The sequence below is a fragment of the Globicephala melas genome, chromosome 6 (assembly GCF_963455315.2).
Source record: "Globicephala melas chromosome 6, mGloMel1.2, whole genome shotgun sequence".
Taxonomy (NCBI): Eukaryota; Metazoa; Chordata; class Mammalia; order Artiodactyla; family Delphinidae; genus Globicephala; species Globicephala melas.
This window is the reverse complement of record NC_083319.1, coordinates 97277694-97297940: the sequence shown is the minus strand read 5'-3', so window position 1 is coordinate 97297940 and position 20247 is coordinate 97277694. Positions and strand designations below refer to the sequence as shown.

The window sequence follows — 20247 nt, the reverse complement described above, 5'->3', positions numbered from 1 at the left end:
ATCTATAGTTTTCATCAGATTTGAAAATGTTCTACCATTTTTTCATTTTATATTTTTTTCTGTTCCTTAAGAACCCCTGCTTTCATTCAAAGTCACCAATTACACATATAATAGGACACTTCTGCTTTAATTTTTCGTACTTTTTACTCTCTTTTTCATTTTGTACAGTATGTCTTCCCATCCCTTAATCTTCTCTTCTGCAATGCTTAGGCTGTCATTAATTCCATCCAGTTTATTTTTCATCTCAAACATTATAGTTTTCATCCCTAGACATTTGATTATTTAAAAGAAGCTTCCATGTTTCTATACTTAACATACTCAATCTTACCTGTAGCTCTTTGAACACATAAAATGTCATTATAACTGTTTTTTTGTTTGTTTTGTTGTTTTTTATTTTTTTGCGGTATGCATGCCTCTCACTGTTGTGGCCTTTCCCGTTGCGGAGCACAGGCTCTGGACGTGCAGGCTCAGCGGCCATGGCTCACGGGCCCAGCCGCTCCGCGGCACGTGGGATCTTCCTAGACCGGGGCACGAACCCGTGTCCCCTGCATCGGCAGGTGGACTCTCAACCACTGTGCCACCAGGGAAGCCCTATAACTGTTTTAATGTCCTAAACTATAGATTCTATCATCTGGGCTGGTTTCGATTAATTTTTTTTTTCTTTTTAGTTACGGGTCATGTTTTTCTGCCTTTTGCATTCTTGATAATTTTGATCAGGTACATTTGTGAATTTTGCCTTGGTGGATGCTTAAAATTCTTATAAATATTCTTTAGCCTTGTTCTGGGATGCAGGTTCTTAGAAACAATTTTAGCCTTTGGGTCTTGCTTTTAAGCTGTGTTGACAGGACCAGTGAAGTGTTTATTTTAGAGCTATTTTTGTTGAACTACCAAGGCAAAGTCCTTTTGTGTATTCTACTTGATACCTCACTAATTATGAGGTTTTTCTAGTCTATAAATTGGAGACAGGCACTATTTTATTTCTGTGTGAACTATATAGGTACTATTTTCTCTACTCCTTTTGGATGGTTCTTTCCTGAACCTTTGGTAGTTCATTATCTCCACTCCCACACACACATATATACACAATGACCAATACTCAGCCAAAGACTCAAGGGGAACCCTCAGCTGAACTCCAGAGTTCATTATGAAATGATAACTGTGATAAGTCTAGTAATCATCTGTTCTCATACAAAGTTACTACAATATTATTGATTGTATTCCTTAATCATTTGACACTTAAAGAGTGGAAATGAGAACAATCAGGTACAGATACTGCATTTCTGAAGTTAAGTGGGCACAGTTTGAATGCTAATAAGGTAGGTTAGAAGCTTGGGTTATCCCAGAAGTAGCTGATAAGCATACCTTATTGGATGGTGTCATTCAGATATAATAATTCTGTGTTCCAAAAGACTTTCCCTAATGAACAAAAAAGAGGCTGTGTCTAGAACATTAGTAACTAACTGTCTAAATTTCTTAAGAGATCATTACAGATTTTATAAAACCATACTTATTTTAGTTTAAGTTAACTAGAAAAACAAAATGTATAATCCATAACACTTTTTTTTTTCTTTGCGGTACGCGAACCTCTCACTGTTGTGGCCTTTCCCATTGCAGAGCACAGGCTCTGGACGCACAGGCTCAACGGCCATGGCTCACGGGCCCAGCCGCTCCGCGGCATGTGGGATCCTCCCAGACCGGGGCACGAACCTGTGTCCCCTGCATCGGCAGGTGGACTCTCAATCACTGCGCCACCAGGGAAGCCCAATCCATAACTCTTTAAATGAAGAACGTGTGGGCCAGGAAGTCAAACTAATTGCAAGCTATTCTGAGTCCCAGAAGGGCAATCCCTGCTCTAGAAATTGATGCAGGAGTACTAAGAAGTACTGATTGTTCTAAGAACCAATCCTTACTTAGTTACATGGATGGGCTATACGTTGTTCTTTTTCTTTTTAATTAATTAATTAATTTATTTATTTTTGGCTGTGTTGGGTCTTCATTGCCACACACGGGCTTTCTCTAGTTGCAGCAAGCGGGGGCTACTCTTTTTTGCAGTGTGCGGGCTTCGTACTGCGGTGGCTTCTCTTGTTGAGGAGGAAGGGCTCTAGGTACACGGGCTCAGTAGTTGTGGCTCGTGGGCGCTACAGTGCAGGCTCAGTAGTTGTGGTGCATGGGCTTAGTTGCTCCACGGCATGTGGGATTTTCCCAGACCAGGGTTCGAACCAATGTCCCCTGCGTTGGCAGGCAGATTCTTAAGCACTGAGCCACCAGGGAAGTCCCCTTCTTTTTTAAGTCTTTACTGAATTTTGTTACAATATTGCTTCTGTTTTATGTTTTGGTTTTTTGGCTGTGAGGCATGTGGGATCTTAGCTCCCTGACCAGGGATCAAATCCACATTCCCTGCATTGGAAGGTGAAGTCTTAACCACTGGACTACCAGGGAAGACCCTGTATGTTGTTCTTTCTCATTATCAAGACAATTCAAAGAAAAGGTCTAAAAATGCACCCTCTCATCCCAAATAATTCATTTTATTGCACAAATGCCACTGACTTTGTAGCTAATGGTCAGACCTCAGAAATAGAAACACTATTCCAGAAAATGGTGAAAGATATTTTTATATTAATCTAACATTTTACTTGTGAAAAAGTATCTGGCAGGCAAGGAAAGTTCTGTGTATTTTTTTAGGAAAAATTCTGTATCATTTTTCTCTATAATTTAAAGGATCTCTAAGACTTTGTACACATGTAAATATAAAAAAATAAAATATAATATGCACTGTAATTTTTAGAAGCTATATTTTTTACTAAACATAGGATTACTCAGTAAAAATTTGCTTAATGAATCTGCCCTAAGAATAAATTTCTTTTTGGAGGGGTTTAAATGATACAAAGTAATGACTTAGTATTGTAATAAAATTTAATAAATTTATTAAAAGCAGATTCCATTTCTTCACATAGTTAAGTAAGTTTTGTGTTTTGTTAAGCCCATTTTATTGTATTACTTCATAAGAGTAAGTTTGCTCAGTGAGACTGTCACTGATAAAGACATGTACAAAGTTAGCACCAAACAGCTATAAATGCAGATAGCCACAACGACCTTTCCAATATGTACAAACTCCCTTTACACATACACACATATATTTACAGCTAATAAATAACATTTAAAGCGAAAGCATTGCTGATATATATAGTGAAGTCTGTAGAAGCCAGAGTTCCCAGGGGCATACACTGATTTGATTCATATTTTCTAAAGTTGATGCACCCTTGCTCAAAACCCAAATCCAGAGAATTAATGAATTAACAATAAAGGGTGATGCCAACAACATGTCGCACAACATTTTATTTTTAGAGAGAATTCATTCCAAGCTGGCTGATGTCAATCACAACATTCATCCTATTTTGTACAGGCAAAACCATATTTCTCAGATGAAGGGCTTAAGTTTTGGCACCACTGGAACAATTTCTACTCCAATATGTTCCAATACATCTCTTGATCATTTACCTTCCAAGCCACGCTGAGGAATAATCATACATGTGGGGCTTCATATGTGAATATGTGTTCAGACACCCACACACATTCACAGTTTGGATTCCCAGCAATAGCCTCTGAGATATTTGACTTCTTTATCATTTTATAATAATATATAGAAAAGCATTCTGAAAATATGAGATCTAGTTTATAAATAATTGTTCACTCACTCTTGACTAGTTGTTAAAAACAACAACAACTCTCATGATATTCCATGTGATTATAACAATGGAGGATCCTTTTAACTGCCCACGATGGTTTTAAGCACTGCCTATGAATATATCCTGTAACTCTTCTATTTCTTTACTTAGTAAAAACAATCCTTGTCTAAAATTTGTAAGAGTTTGCATGATGCAAAATTTGACCTTGAACACATATTTTCTTATCAAAATTAGGGAAGAAAGAGACATGCTCAAAGTCTGACTGAAGCATGGCTGAAATAAGCCTAAAATTAAATAGTAACCATCATATATTACAGGACTTCAAATCAATGAATATAATTTTGAAAATCTGATAATAAAATTATTGTTTCATTTTCTTTCTCTGTAGTTAAAATTATGTGTAAGCTGATGATAACAGGCTCATTTTAAACGCCTATCCAGGGAAATTTGTTAAAATATAATCTTGAGACAAAGCAAGAAAAGGAAGGGGAAAGACTAAGCCATAAACAGTAAAGCCTATTAAGATTTAATTGATCTCAATATTATATGTCCTTTAATTTGTAACTTTTTTATGATGCAACCAACCGCAGGGAGTATTTAAAGCTTTAGTGCTTTATCAACTCTATTCTTCTTTCCTCTCTCCAAGTCACTAGTTCCTGGTTAACTCCTGGGCTACACCCCAATGGCAAGAGGATCATTCCAAGAAAGTAGGTATTTTGACTGAGAAGTAAATGGGTCCGACTCATGCCACAAAAAATCACTTTCTATATTTAGACTTGGAGAAAACTTTGAAAAGGTTATCAGTCTAGAAAATGCAGAATTCCAATTAAAATGCGAGGTTCTAATCAATTTTAGGCTATGGCTAAACTTACTATATGAAGAGGTCTGATTATTTTACCATGAGTCCAAACAATTCTTATTTCTTTCTCAAAGGACAGAAGGCAGTGCTTTTCATATCTGCTATTTTTTAATGTTGAAAGATGTGCTATTTGGCCACTCTACTTCTCAAATTGAATTAGCCAGTTTTCAGTATTTGAGACTGTCTCCTAAAATAACTAACAAGGCTATAGAGCTGGGATTAATACTCAGGAAAGTCCACCTTTAACCACCCAAAGCACTGGGCATCTTTTGTAAAAGTTACTTCATTCTTCATAGAATTCATAGGCTGTTCTTTCTTCTGTAGATTTCCCCAGTTTCTGAGAGAAAACAGAGGAAGAACGGCAATTTATTACCTGCTTAGTGTTTTATAACCCTTCCCCCCTCCCCCCACTACCTTCATGGTGAAAAAGTAGTCACCTGGAAGTTCAGAACAAAGGTTGTGAGAATAAACTGAATCAGAGGAAGTGGCAGGCTCATAGCAATAAAAGACACTCTAATATATACTTAGCCATGTCCTGATAAGCAGTATCATTTTCAGAAGACTGAACCAAATGATTTCAAAATTTAGGAAGATTGCTTACTTCTAAAACTTGTTAAATAAAATACCTATTTTTTCTTTTCTTGAGCATTCTAATGAGTTATATCAGAAAGTGAGAGAAAGAGAAGCTTTTATTTGATTGATTAGTCACAGAGGCGACAAACTGCAGAGGGTTATTAGTCTGATTCATAATTACCTCCTAGATAAAGATCAGATGTAAAACAAAAAAAAGCTCTCTAAATATATGTTGTTCCAGTAGTCTTATAATCAGATGAGGAATGTATCATAACTATCTCAGATAAAGTCTTATAACTTATATAAATAATATGACCAATATGACCAGAAATACTTTATAAACAGCTGGAGTTATTTCCTAATTTTTCGAGTTTTGTTTTTAAATTCACATTATATGTTTAGAGTTGTGGATGATTTGGAGAGAATGTATGCAGAGGTGTGTTTGTGTATGTTTATAGGTAACGTAAAAGCAATGTATAAAACTTCATATAGGAGTTCCTTTCAAAGAGTTAAAGCAAGTGTGAAATTGCCTCAGATTTCTGATGAGGAAAAACAAAGCAATGAAGCTCTTAGTAGAAGTCTCCACTTCGATAAATATTCAGTTATTCTCCCTGGCTCAATACCAGTAGCTACTCTCTATTTCAAGTTTATCTTGAGTGCTCTTACATTAATGTTTTCAATCCAGATGGCTTCATCTTGTCACTCAAAGTACGTATGTCATAATGCCATTATGTAAAAAAATATAAATATTACATGTGCATAGAGAAAGTCTGAAAGGATATAAATTAAAATGCTAGTTGGGGGTTGTCCCTGGGTGATAGTTACAATGATTTTATTATCTTTTTGCCTGTTTTCTCTAATCTATTCAAAATCCATAATTATCCATGGATAAACTATCTTATAAAATGGAAATTAAAAATAATAGAGATATTCCACATTAGGGTCTTTAATATACTTTTTTTGATTAGAAAATTCTTATTCTGTACTTTCGTCTATAAATGTAACTGGGAGAAGACAAACCGAAAGCAATTGGCTTTTCTATTTCCAGATGATGTTGTGACCAACTTTTCCCATTGTTTCTTATGTCACTGGCTTCTATGATATGATATGATATGATCTAAGCTTTCCCCCTTTATACCTATAAGCCATCAGCACTTGGCTTCTGGCAGTGGAATGAGTGGAGGAATGAAAGTGGCACACTTTGGGAATTCAGGAGGGGATGGGGAAGGTCACATGTTCAGTCTCTACTTAGTACTGACACTCTGGAATGATTCAGCTGACAGCTGCCATGTGGATTAGCCTTAAAGGTCAAGTAGAAAAGAGCCAGGCAGTTGTTTTGAGATGGAAAAGAGAACCATCTCCTAAACTCTAAGTCCACTAGCTTTCCGTCTTTGGGGGTTTTGAGATGGCTCTCTGTCCTGGAATCTGCTGGCACTTGGAGAATCAAGGAGGACTCGGGCTGCAGCTAATGTTCTGCTCCCCTGGGTACATCCTGGGAGGAGCTGCACCCACAGCCGCAATCACGGCTACTAACTTGTGTTGTATCCACTGCACATAGGGTCTGTAAATGGGGCAGTACAGGAAAAAGCAGAAGTGGAGATTTTGTGGTAGTTCAAGATGTAAAATAAAATCTAAAAAGTGCACCTGGGGTGAAGGTCAGAGCTGGCAGAAAGAACAGAAAGAAAAAGAAAATAGAGGAAGTACTGCCAAAAGCAAATGCACTGGTCTAATGTGTATGCAGGAGGCCTGAGAAAGGCCACCCGAAGGCTCTGATCACAAGACTCAGTCCAAGCCTTTAGTGCAGGGCTGAAGGGTAATGCATGAAGCAGCATCCCTCAGAGAGCAAGTTCAAGATACCCAGACAGCCTTAGCCCACGATGCTCACCAGCCAGACTTTCTATTCAGAGACTTGTCATGGCATTTCACAAATATCACAGGTGACTTTCCTTTCTGCAGATGAGACATCTTCTCCCTGGAACAGAAGATCACCCTGTGGAAGAAAATGGACGTGAGCACACCATATTGGAACAATAAAAATGTTCAAAAATAAATGGTTCAGTCAGGGCTGTTTCAATCCTACATAATCGTTCTGATTGTTTTGATATTTCCAATAATTACCTGTTTATACTCAGGCCATTCAGGTCAGCAACACATCTGAATCAGAGGGTTATCTGAGGGATTAACCCACTGTCCAGCAGTAAAGCTAGGTCATCAGTACAGACAGGCACACAGACAGCACAGACAGCCTGGAACAGGCTTAAAATCACAATATTTTCACCAAAAAATGATACAAGATCAATTTTACCACTTCTTAGTGTCTGCATTAGGGAATTCACAAACTAGCCTTCAACTGGCCCTGCTGGAAAAACAAATACTCTGTATAGCCTCTCCATTCACAACCTCTTTTCCCCCCTTTTGGTTATAAGAGAAAATGACAAAAGAGAAATACATTATCAACACTTATTTATTTATTCATTGGTCATGCCTCGTGGCTTAGGGGATCTTAGTTCCCCAGCCAGGGATTGAACCCAGGCCCTCCACAGTGAAAGCACTGAGTCCTAACCACTGGACCACCAGAGAATTCCTTATCAATCCTAATTTAAAGAGTCATTTTATTTACAATAATAGTATACTAGTTTGCAAAATCCCTGTACATGTAGTATAAAATTTTAAATCTTATGGGGCTCTCTATGCAATTCATTTTATCTATGTGAAGTGGGGTTGGGAAGAGAGGATGAGATTATCTTGGAATCTTGTCCTTCTTGAAGAGGTTAGTTTTAATCTTTGAATGTCCAAGTGGCATCTCTGAGGTTCTCTGCATAACTAACTGTTTTGTGCTTGCAAGAATCAGTGCTAAATGAGAAGCTGAGATTCTTGACTTCTAATCTCAACTCTCACTCAATGACTGTGGCAATTCAGAGTTTAGGTTTTCTTTCCATAAAATGCAGAGATACCATTACTTCCCTAGTATGACAATAAAATAACACACCTAAAAAATGATAGGTGTAATTATCTAGGTAATGTAGTTTTAAAGACAAAGCTTACTAAAGTTTCACCTGAACACTGGAGGCTCCATAAATACTATTTCTAGGTAATAACATTAGAGTGAATGAAAATGAATGGAGACGGGCGGAGTCGAGAAGGTCGGAGTCAAGATGGCGTACTAGGAGGACGCGGAATTCGCGTCTCCTCACAACTAGGGCACCTACCAGGCACCGGTGGGGGACCACGGACACGTAAGGGGACTGGAGGAGCCCCCAGTGACCAGGTAGAAGCACAGAGAATGGGGGGAGTGAAGGGGGATGAGAAGTGGAGGCGGGATGGGACTGGCACCCCTGAGGGGCGGCTGGGAGAGGGGAAGGGATCCCACGCTGGAAGGGGTAAATTGGGGAACCACTGGGGGGCAGAGGATCAAAAGGAAGCGTGGCCAGGTTTCCTCTGCCCACTTGGACCCCGAGGAACCTGCTGAGATCCTGGGCCTGATCCTCTACCCACCGAGGCCCCCTCCAGCCATGCTGGCCCTGAGGGAGTGGGAGGGTGAGAAGGGGGAGCAAAAACAAAGGCCAGACTTCCGGCACCCCTGAGGGGCGGCTGGCGGAGGGGAGAAGTTCCTACACCATAGGACCCACCCACGGTTGGGGGTCCAGTGGGGTGGGGGAGACCCTGGGGGAGACGGTGGTCGTGGGACATGAAGGAATGGAAGGGAACGCAGCCAGTGCTTTCCCTGTCCACTTAGAAAATGGGAAGCCTGTTGGGCTTGCGGGCCTAATCCTCTGCCCTTGGAGCCTCCCTCCTGCCGCGCAGAACCTGAGCCCCACCCCTACACCCCCAACCAGGGCCCCACCTCTACACTCTGAGGGCCCCTCCAATGTGCTCAGCCTAAACCCCACTCACACACGCTCACTCAGGGCCTTACCTCCAAACTCGAGAACCCCACACTCCAGAGGCCCTCCTTCCAACGTGCTGCCTCTCCCCTTCTGTGCACTTCCTAGGCAGAGGCCCCGCCCCACGCTTGAACGTCACCCCGCCTAGGTCCCTCCCCACGCTCAAGCGTCAGTCCCCCACCAGCCTAGGTATGGCCCTACCCAAAACCCCGCCCCTGCCTAAGTTCCACCCCCTGCCTAAATTCCACCCCCATAGCCAAGGATTTTTTTTTTTCTGTGTGGTTTTATTTTACCTTGTTGCAGTTGTTTCAATTATAGTTTTATTTTTTCCTAATATGTTTTTTATCTTTCTAATTTTATTTTTTTTATCCTTTGATATGGTACTGCTCCTTCCTTTCTTTCTGATTTCTTTTTTTGTTTTTAACCATGCCACAAAGCTTGTGAGATCTTGATTCCCAGGCTGGAGGTCAGGCCCGAGCTCCTATGGTGGGAGCTCCGAGTCCAAACCGCTGGACTAACAAAGAACCCCAGACCCCAGGAAATATTGATTGGAATGAGGCCTCCCAGATGTCCTCATCTCAGCAACAAGACCTGGCTCTATCCAACTGCCTGCAAACTCAAGTGCTGGATGTCTCAGGCCAAACAACCAGTAAGACAGGAATACAGCACCACCCATCAAAAAGAGAAAAAAAAAAAAAAGAAATGACAAAAAAATATGTTACAGACAAAGGAGCAAGGTAAAAACCTATAAGACCAAATAAATGAAGATGAAATAGGCAATCTACCTGAAAAAGAATTCAGAGTAATGATAGTAAAGATGATCCAAAATCTTGGAAACAGAATGGAAAAAATACAAGAAACATTTAACAAGGATCTAGAAGAACTAAAGAGCAAAGAGTGATGAACCACACAATTACTGAAACTAAAAATACTCTAGAAGGAATCAATAGCAGAATAACTAAGGCAGAAGAACGGATAAGTGAGCTGGAAGATAAAATGGTGGAAATAACTGCCACAGAGCAGAATAAAGAAAAAACAATGAAAAGAATTGAGGACAGTCTCAGAGACCTCTGGGGCAACATTAAATGCACCAACATTTGAATTATAGAGGTCCCAGAAGAAGAAGAGAAAAAGAAAGGGGTTGAGAAAATATTTGAAGAGATTATACTTGAAAACTTCCTTAACATGGGAAAGGAAATAGTCAATCAAGTCCAGGAAGCACAGAGAGTACCATACAGAATAAACCCAAAGAGAAACACACTGAGACACATATTAATGAAACCATCAAAAATTAAATACAAAGAAAAAATATTAAAAGCAGCAAGGGTTTGTGTTAACATACAAGGCAATCCATATAAGGATAACAACTGATTTTTCAGCAGAAACTCTGCAAGCCAGAAGGGAGTGGCAGGACATATATAAAGTGATGAAAGGGAAAAACCTACAACCAAGATTACTCTATCCAGCAAATATATCATTCAGATTTGACGGAGAAATTAAAACTTTTACAGACAAGCACAAGTTAAGAGAATTCAGCACCACCAAACTAGCTATACGACAAATGCTAAAGGAACTTCTCTAGGCAGGAAACAGAAGAGAAGGAAAAGACCTACAAAAACAAACCCAAAACAATTAAGAAAATGGTAATAGGAACATACATATCGATAATTACCTTACATGTAAATGGATTAAATGTTACAACTAAAAGGCAAAGATTGGCTGACTGGATACAAAAACAAACCCGTATACATGCTGTTTACAAGACACCCACTTCAGACCTAGGGACACATACAGACTGAAAGTGAAAGGATGGAAAAAGATATTCCATGCAAATGGAGATCAAAAGAAAGCTGGAGTAGCAATTCTCATATCAGACAAAATAGACTTTATAACAAACACTATTACAAGAGACAAAGAAGTACACTACATAATGATCAAGGGATTAATCCAAGAAGAAGATATAACAATTATAAACATTTATGCACCCAACATAGGAGCACCTTAATACATAAAGCAAATGCTAAAAACCATGAAAGGAGAAATCGACAGTAACACGATAATAGTAGGAGATTTTAACACCCCACTTTCACCAATGGGCAGATCATCCAAAATTAAAATAAATAAGGAAACACAAGATTTAAATGACACATTAAGCAAGATATTCTTAATTGATATATATAGGACATTCCATCCAAAAACAACAGAATACACTTTCTTCTCAAGTGCTTATGGAACATTCTGCAAGATAGACCACATTTTGGGTCAAAAATCAAGCTTTGGTAAATTTAAGAAAATTGAAACCATATCAGGTATCTTTTCTGACCACAACGCTATGAGACTAGATATCAATTACAGGAAAAAAACTAAAAATTACAAACACGTGGAGGCTAAACAATATGCTACTAAATAACCAAGAGATCACTGAAGAAATCAAAGAGGAAATCAAAAAATACCTAGAAACAAATGACAATGAAAACAAGACGACCCAAAACCAATGGGATGCAGCAAAAGCAGTTCTAAGAGGGAAGTTTATAGCAATACAATCCTACCTCAAGAGACAAGAAACATCTCAAATAAGCAACCTAACCTTACACCTAAAGCAATTAGAGAAAGAAAAACAAAAAAAAACCCCAACGTTAGCAGAAGGAAAGATATCATAAAGATCAGATCAGAAATACATGAAAAAGAAATGAAGGAAACACTAGCAAAGATCAATAAAATTAAAAGCCAGTTCTTTGAGAAGATAAACAAAATTGTTAAACCATTAGCCAGACCTATGAAGAAAAAAAGGGAGAAGACTCAAACCAACAGAATTAGAAATGAAAAGGGAGAAGTAACAACTGACACCGCAGAAATACAAAGGATCATGAGAGATTACTACAAGCAATGATATGCCAATAAAATGGACAACCAGAAAGAAATTGAAAATTTCTTAGAAAAGCACAACCTACCGAGATTGAACCAGGAAGAAATAGAAAATATAAACAGACCAATCACAAGCACTGAAATTGAAACTGTGATTAAAAATCTACCAACAATCAAAACCCCAGGACCAGATGGCTTCACAGGTGAATTCTATCAAACATTTAGAGAAGACCTAACACCTATCCTTCTCAAATTCTTCCAAAATATAGCTGAGGGAGGAAGACTCCCAAACTCATCCTATGAGGCCACCATCGCGCTGATACCAAAACCACACAAAGATGTCACAAAAAAAGAAAACTACAGGCCTATATCTCTGATCAACATAGATGCAAAAATCCTCAACAAAATACTAACAAACAAAATCCAATAGCACATTAAAAGGATCAAACACCATGACCAGCTGGGATTTTTCCCAGGAATGCAAGGATTCTTCAATACATGCATATCAATCAATGTGATACACCATATTAACAAACTGAAGAATAAAAACCATATGATCAACTCAATAGATGCAGAAAAAGCTTCTGACAAAATTCAACACTTATTTATGATAAAAACCCTCCAGAAAGTAGGCTTAGAGGGAACTTATCTCAACATAGTAAAGGCCATATATGACAAACCACAGCCAACATCGTTCTCAATGGTGAAAAAATGAAACCATCTCCTCTAAGATCAGGAACAAGACAAAGTTGCCCACTCTCACCACTATTATTCAACCTAGTTTTGGAAGTTTTAGCCACAGCAATCAGAGAAGAAAAAGAAATAAAAGGAATCTAAATCAGAAAAGAAGACGTGAAACTGTCACTGTTTGCAGATGACATGATACTATACATAGAGAATTCTAAAGATGCTACCAGAGTACTACTAGAGCTAATCAATGAATTTGGTAGAGTAGCAGTATACAAAATTAATGCACAGAAATCTCTTGCATTCCTATACACTAATGATGAAAAATCTGAAAGAGAAATTAAGGAAACACTCCCATTTACCATTGCAACAAAAAGAATAAAATACCTAGGAATAAACCTGCCTAAGGAGACAAAAGACCTGTCTGCAGAAAACTATAAGACACTGATGAAAGAAATTAAAGATGATACAAACAGATGGAGAGATATACCATGTTCTCGGATTGGAAGAATCAACATTATGAAAATGACTATACTACCCAAAGCAATCTACAGATTCAATGCAATGCCTATCAAATTGCCAATGGCATTTTTCACAGAACTAGAACAAGAAATTTTACAATTTGTATGGAAACACAAAAGACCCTGGATAGCCAAAGCTATCTTGAGAAAGAAAAATGGAGCTGGAGGAATCAGGCTCCCTGACTTCAGACAATGCTACAAAGCTATAGTAATCAAGACAGTATGATACTGGCACAAAAACAGAAATATAGATCAATGGAACAGGATAGAAAGCCCAGAGATAAACCTGTGCACAAATGGTCACCTTATCTTTGATAAAGGAGGCAAGAGTATACAATGGAGGAAAGACTACCTCTTCAATAAGTGGTGCTGGGAAAACTGGACAGCTACATGGAAAAGAATGAAATTAGAACATTCCCTAACACCATACACAAAAATAAACTCAAAATGGATTAGAGACCTACATGTAAGGCTACACACTATAGAACTCTTAGAGGAAAACATAGGCAGAACACTCCATGACATAAATCACAGAAAGATCCTTTTTGACCCACCTCCTAGAGAAATGGAAATAAAAACAAAAATAAACAATTGGGACCTAATGAAACTTAAAAGCTTTTGCACAGCAAAGGAAACCATAAACAAGACCAAAAGACAACCCTCAGAACGGGAGATATTTGCAAACAAAGCAACTGACAAAGGATTAATCTCCAAAATGTATAAGGAGCTCATGCAGCTCAATATCAAAAAAACACACAACCCAAGCCAAAAGTGGGCAGGGGACCTAAATAGACATTTCTCCAAAGAAGTTATACAGATTGCCAACAAACACATGAAAAGATGCTCAACATCACTAATCATTAGAGAAATGCAAATCAAAACTACAGTGAGGTTCACCTCACACCAGTCAGAATGGCCATCATCAAAAAGTCTATAAACAGTAAATGCTGGAGAGGGTGTGGAGAAAAGGGAACCCTCTTGAACAGTTGGTGAGAATGTAAGTTGATACAGCCATTATGGAGAGCAGTACGGAGTTTCCTTAAAAAACTAAAACTAGAAGTATTATATGACCCAGCAGTCCCACTACTGGGCATATACCCTGAGAAAACCATAATTCAAAAAGAGTCATGTACCACAATGTTCATTGCTGCACTATTTACAATAGCCAGGGCATGAAAGCAATCTAAGTGTCCATTGACAGATGAATGGATAAAGAAGATGTGGTAAATATGTATATTGGAATATTACTCAGCCATAAACGGAAACGAAATTGAGTTATTTGTAGTGAAGTGAATGGACCTAGAGTCTGTCATACAGAGTGAAGTATGTCAGAAAGAGAAAAACAAATACCATATGCTAGCACATATATATGGAATCTAAAAAAAAAGAAAAAAAATTGTTCTGAAGAACCTAGGGGCAGGATAGGAATAAATACACAGACGTAGAGAATGGACTTGAGGACATGCTCAGGGGGAACGGTAAGTTGGGAGAAAGTGAGAGAATAACATTAACATATATACACTACCAAATGTAAAATAGCTAGTGGGAAGCAGCCGCATAGCACAGGGAGATCAGCATAGCACAGGGAGATCAGCTTGGTGCTTTGCGACCACCTAGAGGGGTAGGATAAGGAAGGTGGGAGGGAGACACAAGAGGGAGGGGATATGGGGATATAGTATGCATATAGCTGATTCCCTTAGTTATACAGAAGAAACTAACACAACACTGTAAAGCAATTATACTCCAATAAAGATATTAAAGGAAAAAAGAAGAAAAAAACATGTGAGCTACCTTTGTAGGCTAGAGATTAAGGCAAAATAACCATTTAAAAAAAAATGAATGGAGAAAAATAAATTTAATTACTTTTTTTGAGTCTCTCCTGCCTTTACTCTGATCTTCTCAATAGCAAAGCCGGGGCTGCTCCACCAGTTGGACCAGCTGAAGTATGAATCGCTGATCCATTTGAGTTTCAACATTAGCAATTCTCCAATATCCACCTCAGTGTAAATTAGAAAGGAGTATGTTTTATTTGTGGAAACTTCAGGCCTGAATAAAAAATCAACATATTTGGTTAGTTCTGGAAAGCAGGTTTTTTTTTTCCTTTTACTTCCTCCTAAGATATAAATAGCTTTACTGTTCGGGGAATATTTTTCAAATGCAAAAAATGTCCAACAAAATATGCAAGATGCATGTCAATGGCATTTAGTGTATTTTAAATGATATCTACACTAATGTGTACCTTTAATGTATTCCAACTTTTATCCTAACAATATGAACTATGTAATATAATTCTTAAGAGAAAAAAGTTCATAAGTCCACCATTTAGAGATATTATTTTCATTTTCATATATTCCCTTTCAATTTGTATTGATATGTGAACGTGTCCTTTGTTACAGTCATAGTGTACATAATACAATTCTCTTTTCTTTCTTTGTTCACTTCATATTTTATCTTTCACTTTTTGCCATGTTTTACCTAGTTTTCTATAATCACAGTTTATAGAGGCTAGATTGATTTTCTTGATTTGTTAAACCACAATTCACTTAGCCATTGCCTCAGTTTTGGACACTTGCTTTGCTTCTAATTTATGCTACTATATGTACCACTGCAATGAACATCTTTTGCCATATAGCTTTTAAAAAATTTTTCTGTTAAATATGTGTTTTTCTAGGTGTCCTATGCCTCTTCTGTTCCTCAGACCAATGATTAGAACAGGAAGCAGTACCATGATAAACCCACATGCTGGAGGTCATGTTCCGTGGCTACTCACAGGGTGAAAGGGATGTTCTCACTCTCGGCCACAGTGCCATACAGAGAGATCTCGAAGGCCTGGTTGTTGTGTGTATCACTCTCAGTCCCAGAAAAATGTATCTTTACTTGGTAATGGAAGACTGTAGAGAGAAAAGCAGAACAACCTCTGATCAGTCTTTATGGAACACTACAGCCCAAATAAGCAGGCAATTCTGAACGACAGACAGTATCTTACTAATGATCAACAGGAAGTGCTCATACATGACTATAATTATGTGTGGCTTGGAAATATTTCTTCATGTCTGTACAGTGCTCACTACTAGAAAATTCAGAATTTGAATTCTACTCCCTTGCATTAAAGTGTGATTGTAGTGGATAGGAAGAATCCAGGTGTATCTGAATTGCTAAAGCCAACCCAGAAAGTAGTCAACTTTGATGGGGTACTAGGAAGATCAAACCAAGAGGCCAAAATTCCCATGAAGCTTTCACTACGAACTCCACCTTTCCTTGGCTGTTTTGTCCCTTAGCATCTGGAACAAGCATATTTGGTATTTTTTACTGTCACTGTATGTGACCATGTTTCTTCATGTTTCTTGGGTATGTCTGACCTCCCTACGCTGTATGTAGGCTCCTTCAGTTCAGAGGGTCACACGTACCTTCTATTCTCCACTGTCTAGCACACAGTCAGTAAATAATAGGCCCACAATAACATTATTTCATTAAGTCACCAGTGAGGCTGTAAAGACAGCCAGTTCCTAAAGTGTTCTGTATTAGAGAGAGCCTCCAGAAGCAGGTACTTAAACTTCCACACCTCCTCCTGCTCTCCCCATCTCAACTAAAAACCCTGAGTAGATGGGATGCGGGAGACGTTAAGGGATAGGAAAGGCAGCAGGCTTGCAACACAGCTGTAAAGGATGAAGAGAAAGAGTTTGGGTTAAATGGAGCCCTTGCAGGCATCCCCACAGACCAGAGCAAGGGAAGTCTGACTGCCGAAGTGTCCCCGGAGAACACTGAGGCAGGATGCTGGGGATGAGTGAGCCCTGCCCAATTCTTCAGAAGATTATGGTCTCCTCTATACCTGACACACACGTCCCTACTCTGAAAAGTCAAGGAAACTAAGGATTCCCTCATTGCTTAAAATGTTTCCTTGAATTATAGATGCTCCAAACCTCTGGACCACCAAATGCACCTCTAGATTCTAACAAACCACCTTAAAAATGGGTGCCTCTATCAGATATATTTTACCCTGGGAAACTGTTCTTCAACGCCATCTCTTCCCTCATACTTCCTCCTGGACTCCACATAAACTAGCCTTTCTGATATTAGTCCCTCTCTCTAGATTTATCTGATTATCTCCTCTTCCTGTCTCCCTTCAATTCCTGCAGGTCTTGCTCTGAACAAGCTGCCAAGTTTGAAATTCAACTGTGAACAAATTCATGACAAAATGGGAATATCTTAGAAAGTTTGGTATAGACTTCCCTCCCAGGAATAGTTATATTTTCAAATACAGGTGGTTCTTGCCTTCACTGAAAGCAGACTTCAGGAGTTTGCAAACTTTTTCTACAAAGGGCCAGATAGTAAATAATTTAGGCTTTGTGGGACCAAATAGTCTCTGTCCCAACTACTCAGCTCTGCTGTGGAGGCATGAAAGCAGCCTTAGTCAGTACAGAAATGAATTAGTGTGGCTATATTCTAATAAAACTTTATTTACAAAAGCAGGTGGTGGGTTGGATTTGGCCCATGGGCCATAGTTTGCTGACCCTGGATGAATGGTTTCAGATTAACTTGGAGCCTGGTGCTAATGCAGTGGTCCATGCTAATGGTCACAAGTACAAAGGACGGTGGCAAGCAGGGCTGCTGCATAGAGCAGTGCAGTTGTGCCCTGGGTCTTACTGGCAATGGGAATTAGGAGCTTCAGTAAAATGGATTAGTACAACTCCTTCTCTACCAACAGAAACACAAGTGAGGGATCGGGGTTTAGCAACATCGTTTTATCATCTCTGTTGCAATGGACAGAATCAGTACATGTGATGCAACAAGCATGATAAGAAAAATAGGATCAAATCAATTTTCCTATTTACAACAGTCTCCAGCCTACCTTTGTAGGGCATCTGAGAACGAGTCTTCAGGTACATTTTGCTGCTTCTTTTGGCTCTGACTTTATTGACCTCATAGCCCAAGTTGTTGCAACGGTTCTTTCTGCAACTCAGGCAGAGCCCTTTTTCAAAGGCTTCCCTGGAATTGCACCGGTAGGCCTTACTTGGATTTTCTTCATTCAACAGAGAGTCAATGAAGAGATGAATGGAACGCTCGTGGGAGCACTTCACTAGCTGGTCCACATCTGGGACAAAAGAGACACAAAGAACATTTCAACTCTGTGACAGTCCACAATGAGTGTTTCGTCTTGCATGTCTAAAATAGTTGAGGTGTGGTGTTAGAATAAAATGACCCCCTTGATTGTAGGTCCTATTTAAGGAGGTACTCTTGGCGGCAGCTTCTCACCTACCCCCAAGAGTGCCAAAGTTGCAAATTTATAGGGAACTTTTGATGTTTTTGCTGTCTCCATTTGTGAGTATGTTTATGAAGCTATAATAAGAGACATCCAAGATAGAAGTTGATTTCCCCCAGTTTATCACAACTTTCTCTTATATTGAAAGCATATAATACTTCTAAATGCTTCTAGAAACATAACTCTAGAAACCACATCATAAAGGGCAGGCATAATTGTTAAATTAATAGTATTTTATCATAGATATTGATACTATGTATAATTGAGGGGTGTGTCACTGCTAATGATTTTTACATTAAATGAATTATAGAAATAATCAGCAATGTCATAAACGTGCAGCTATTACCATAAGCTTTATAACAATTGGAGTTAGTAACATTATGCTGTAAATTCTATAATATATGCCCCAAACACCTGAGCATATTGACTACAGGTAGGTCCCATTGTCCACAAGGTATGCAAAGGTCCCTTAAAACAAATCATAAAATTAACACAGCTAACATGATTATTAAAGTAAATATTAAAAACTAATATTAAATTGTATTTTCTTCTTAAAAATTTGGAATATTTATTCTTAGGGAATGGCGATTTTTTTCTGATTTGTACATCTCTTTAAAAGGCTGACAAAAGAAATTGGACTAATTAACATGTCCTTTACTTTTAGTAAAATTCAAAATAACTCTACTTGTTTTGCAGCTGTATTCAAAGTTTAGCATGTGGCCAGATAACACTTTCAAAGGCAGTGCAGTTCTCTTGCCTAAATCTCACCATTTTTTTTTTCCTGTTATTACTGCAAGTGCAGTAGTTTACAATATAAGTGTAGTTTACAATATAAGATGAAATGTCTCTCTGACCACAGGAAGTACTGAGCCTCTGAGGTGGTCATGCTAAATGTGACAGACTTCTTCAAAAACATATCTTTGCTAAATGTGTGTATTCAAACTATGTACTTGTGGAGAATGGGTAGGACACTTGGTCAGTAAGAGTTAAGGTGAAAACTTACATTTAATTAACTTCTAAATTATATTTACCTCCAAGGCCTCTCTCTGCAATCACACGGATAGCTTCTGCAATGTTACATCCTGGTTGGAAAGTGCCTCCGTTAGGATAAATGTCAACATGCCCTACTGGTTTCTGAATTCCAATACTTCGGCCAGGTGACCCTCTGGTGAAGGTGTGTAAGACATCTACAAAATCCGCATCATCTGGAGAAAGGCGACCTGGGGCTTCTGCATACTCAAAGTTGGGTCCAGCTGGATCTAGGCCTTAGTGGGAAAACAAAAAGTCCTCAGAGCTTTTTTAATTCCCATTAGTTTTAGTCTCCTCCAGTATCACCTTATCATTCCATTGTTCATCATTTGAATGTAAATGGCAGCCACATAGATTCTTATTAGCACCTCCTATTCTATAGTGACTGGATTTTTAAATTACTGAGATTCATAAAAGCAGCTTAACTCCTTCTCAAATAAAATTTGAGTTTCTCAAACTAGCCATTAAATAACAATTTTCACTCAGTATGACTTGATTCCCTTTTGTATCAATAAATTATTTCTGAGCCTGGTTAGAAGGCGTTTATATAGTTCTGGGCTCTTTCTTCCTCTCTACATAGGCCAAACAACCAATTGCTATTGGCCCAGATGACAAGACTCCTTTTTCCAAATGGCCTCTGGTGTTGGTCCTTTTTCATTTTTCCCAGTATTGATGTAAGAGGTGACATATGTGTGTGCAATAAACTATCAAAGCACAGAGCAGAGGGAGGAGGGAAATGGGTTTCTCAGAGACACCACTGGGCTCTCTGTGCTTAACTCTGCACCATTTCTCTTCTACTGCCATTAGATGGTAAGCTCATGAGAGCAAGCGTCTGTATTTTATCTTACTCCAGAAAAAGAGCCCTCCCATGAGATAACCAAAT

The 20247-nt window shown here is 38.7% G+C and overlaps 1 protein-coding gene across 1 annotated transcript in view; it reads right to left on the bottom strand.

Moving 5' to 3' along the window:
* Positions 1-2907: 2907 nt before the first annotated feature.
* Positions 2908-20247, bottom strand: part of LPL (lipoprotein lipase) — a 29616-nt gene continuing 12276 nt past the window's right edge. The window contains exons 5-10 of the mRNA XM_030832551.2: positions 19367-19600; positions 17925-18167; positions 15846-15966; positions 14939-15121; positions 7004-7108; positions 2908-4882 (exon numbers count right to left, since the gene is read on the bottom strand). Of these exons, the coding sequence (XP_030688411.1) occupies position 4882; positions 7004-7108; positions 14939-15121; positions 15846-15966; positions 17925-18167; positions 19367-19600 (887 nt within the window). The 3' untranslated portion in view covers positions 2908-4881. The remainder of the gene's footprint in view (positions 4883-7003; positions 7109-14938; positions 15122-15845; positions 15967-17924; positions 18168-19366; positions 19601-20247) is intronic.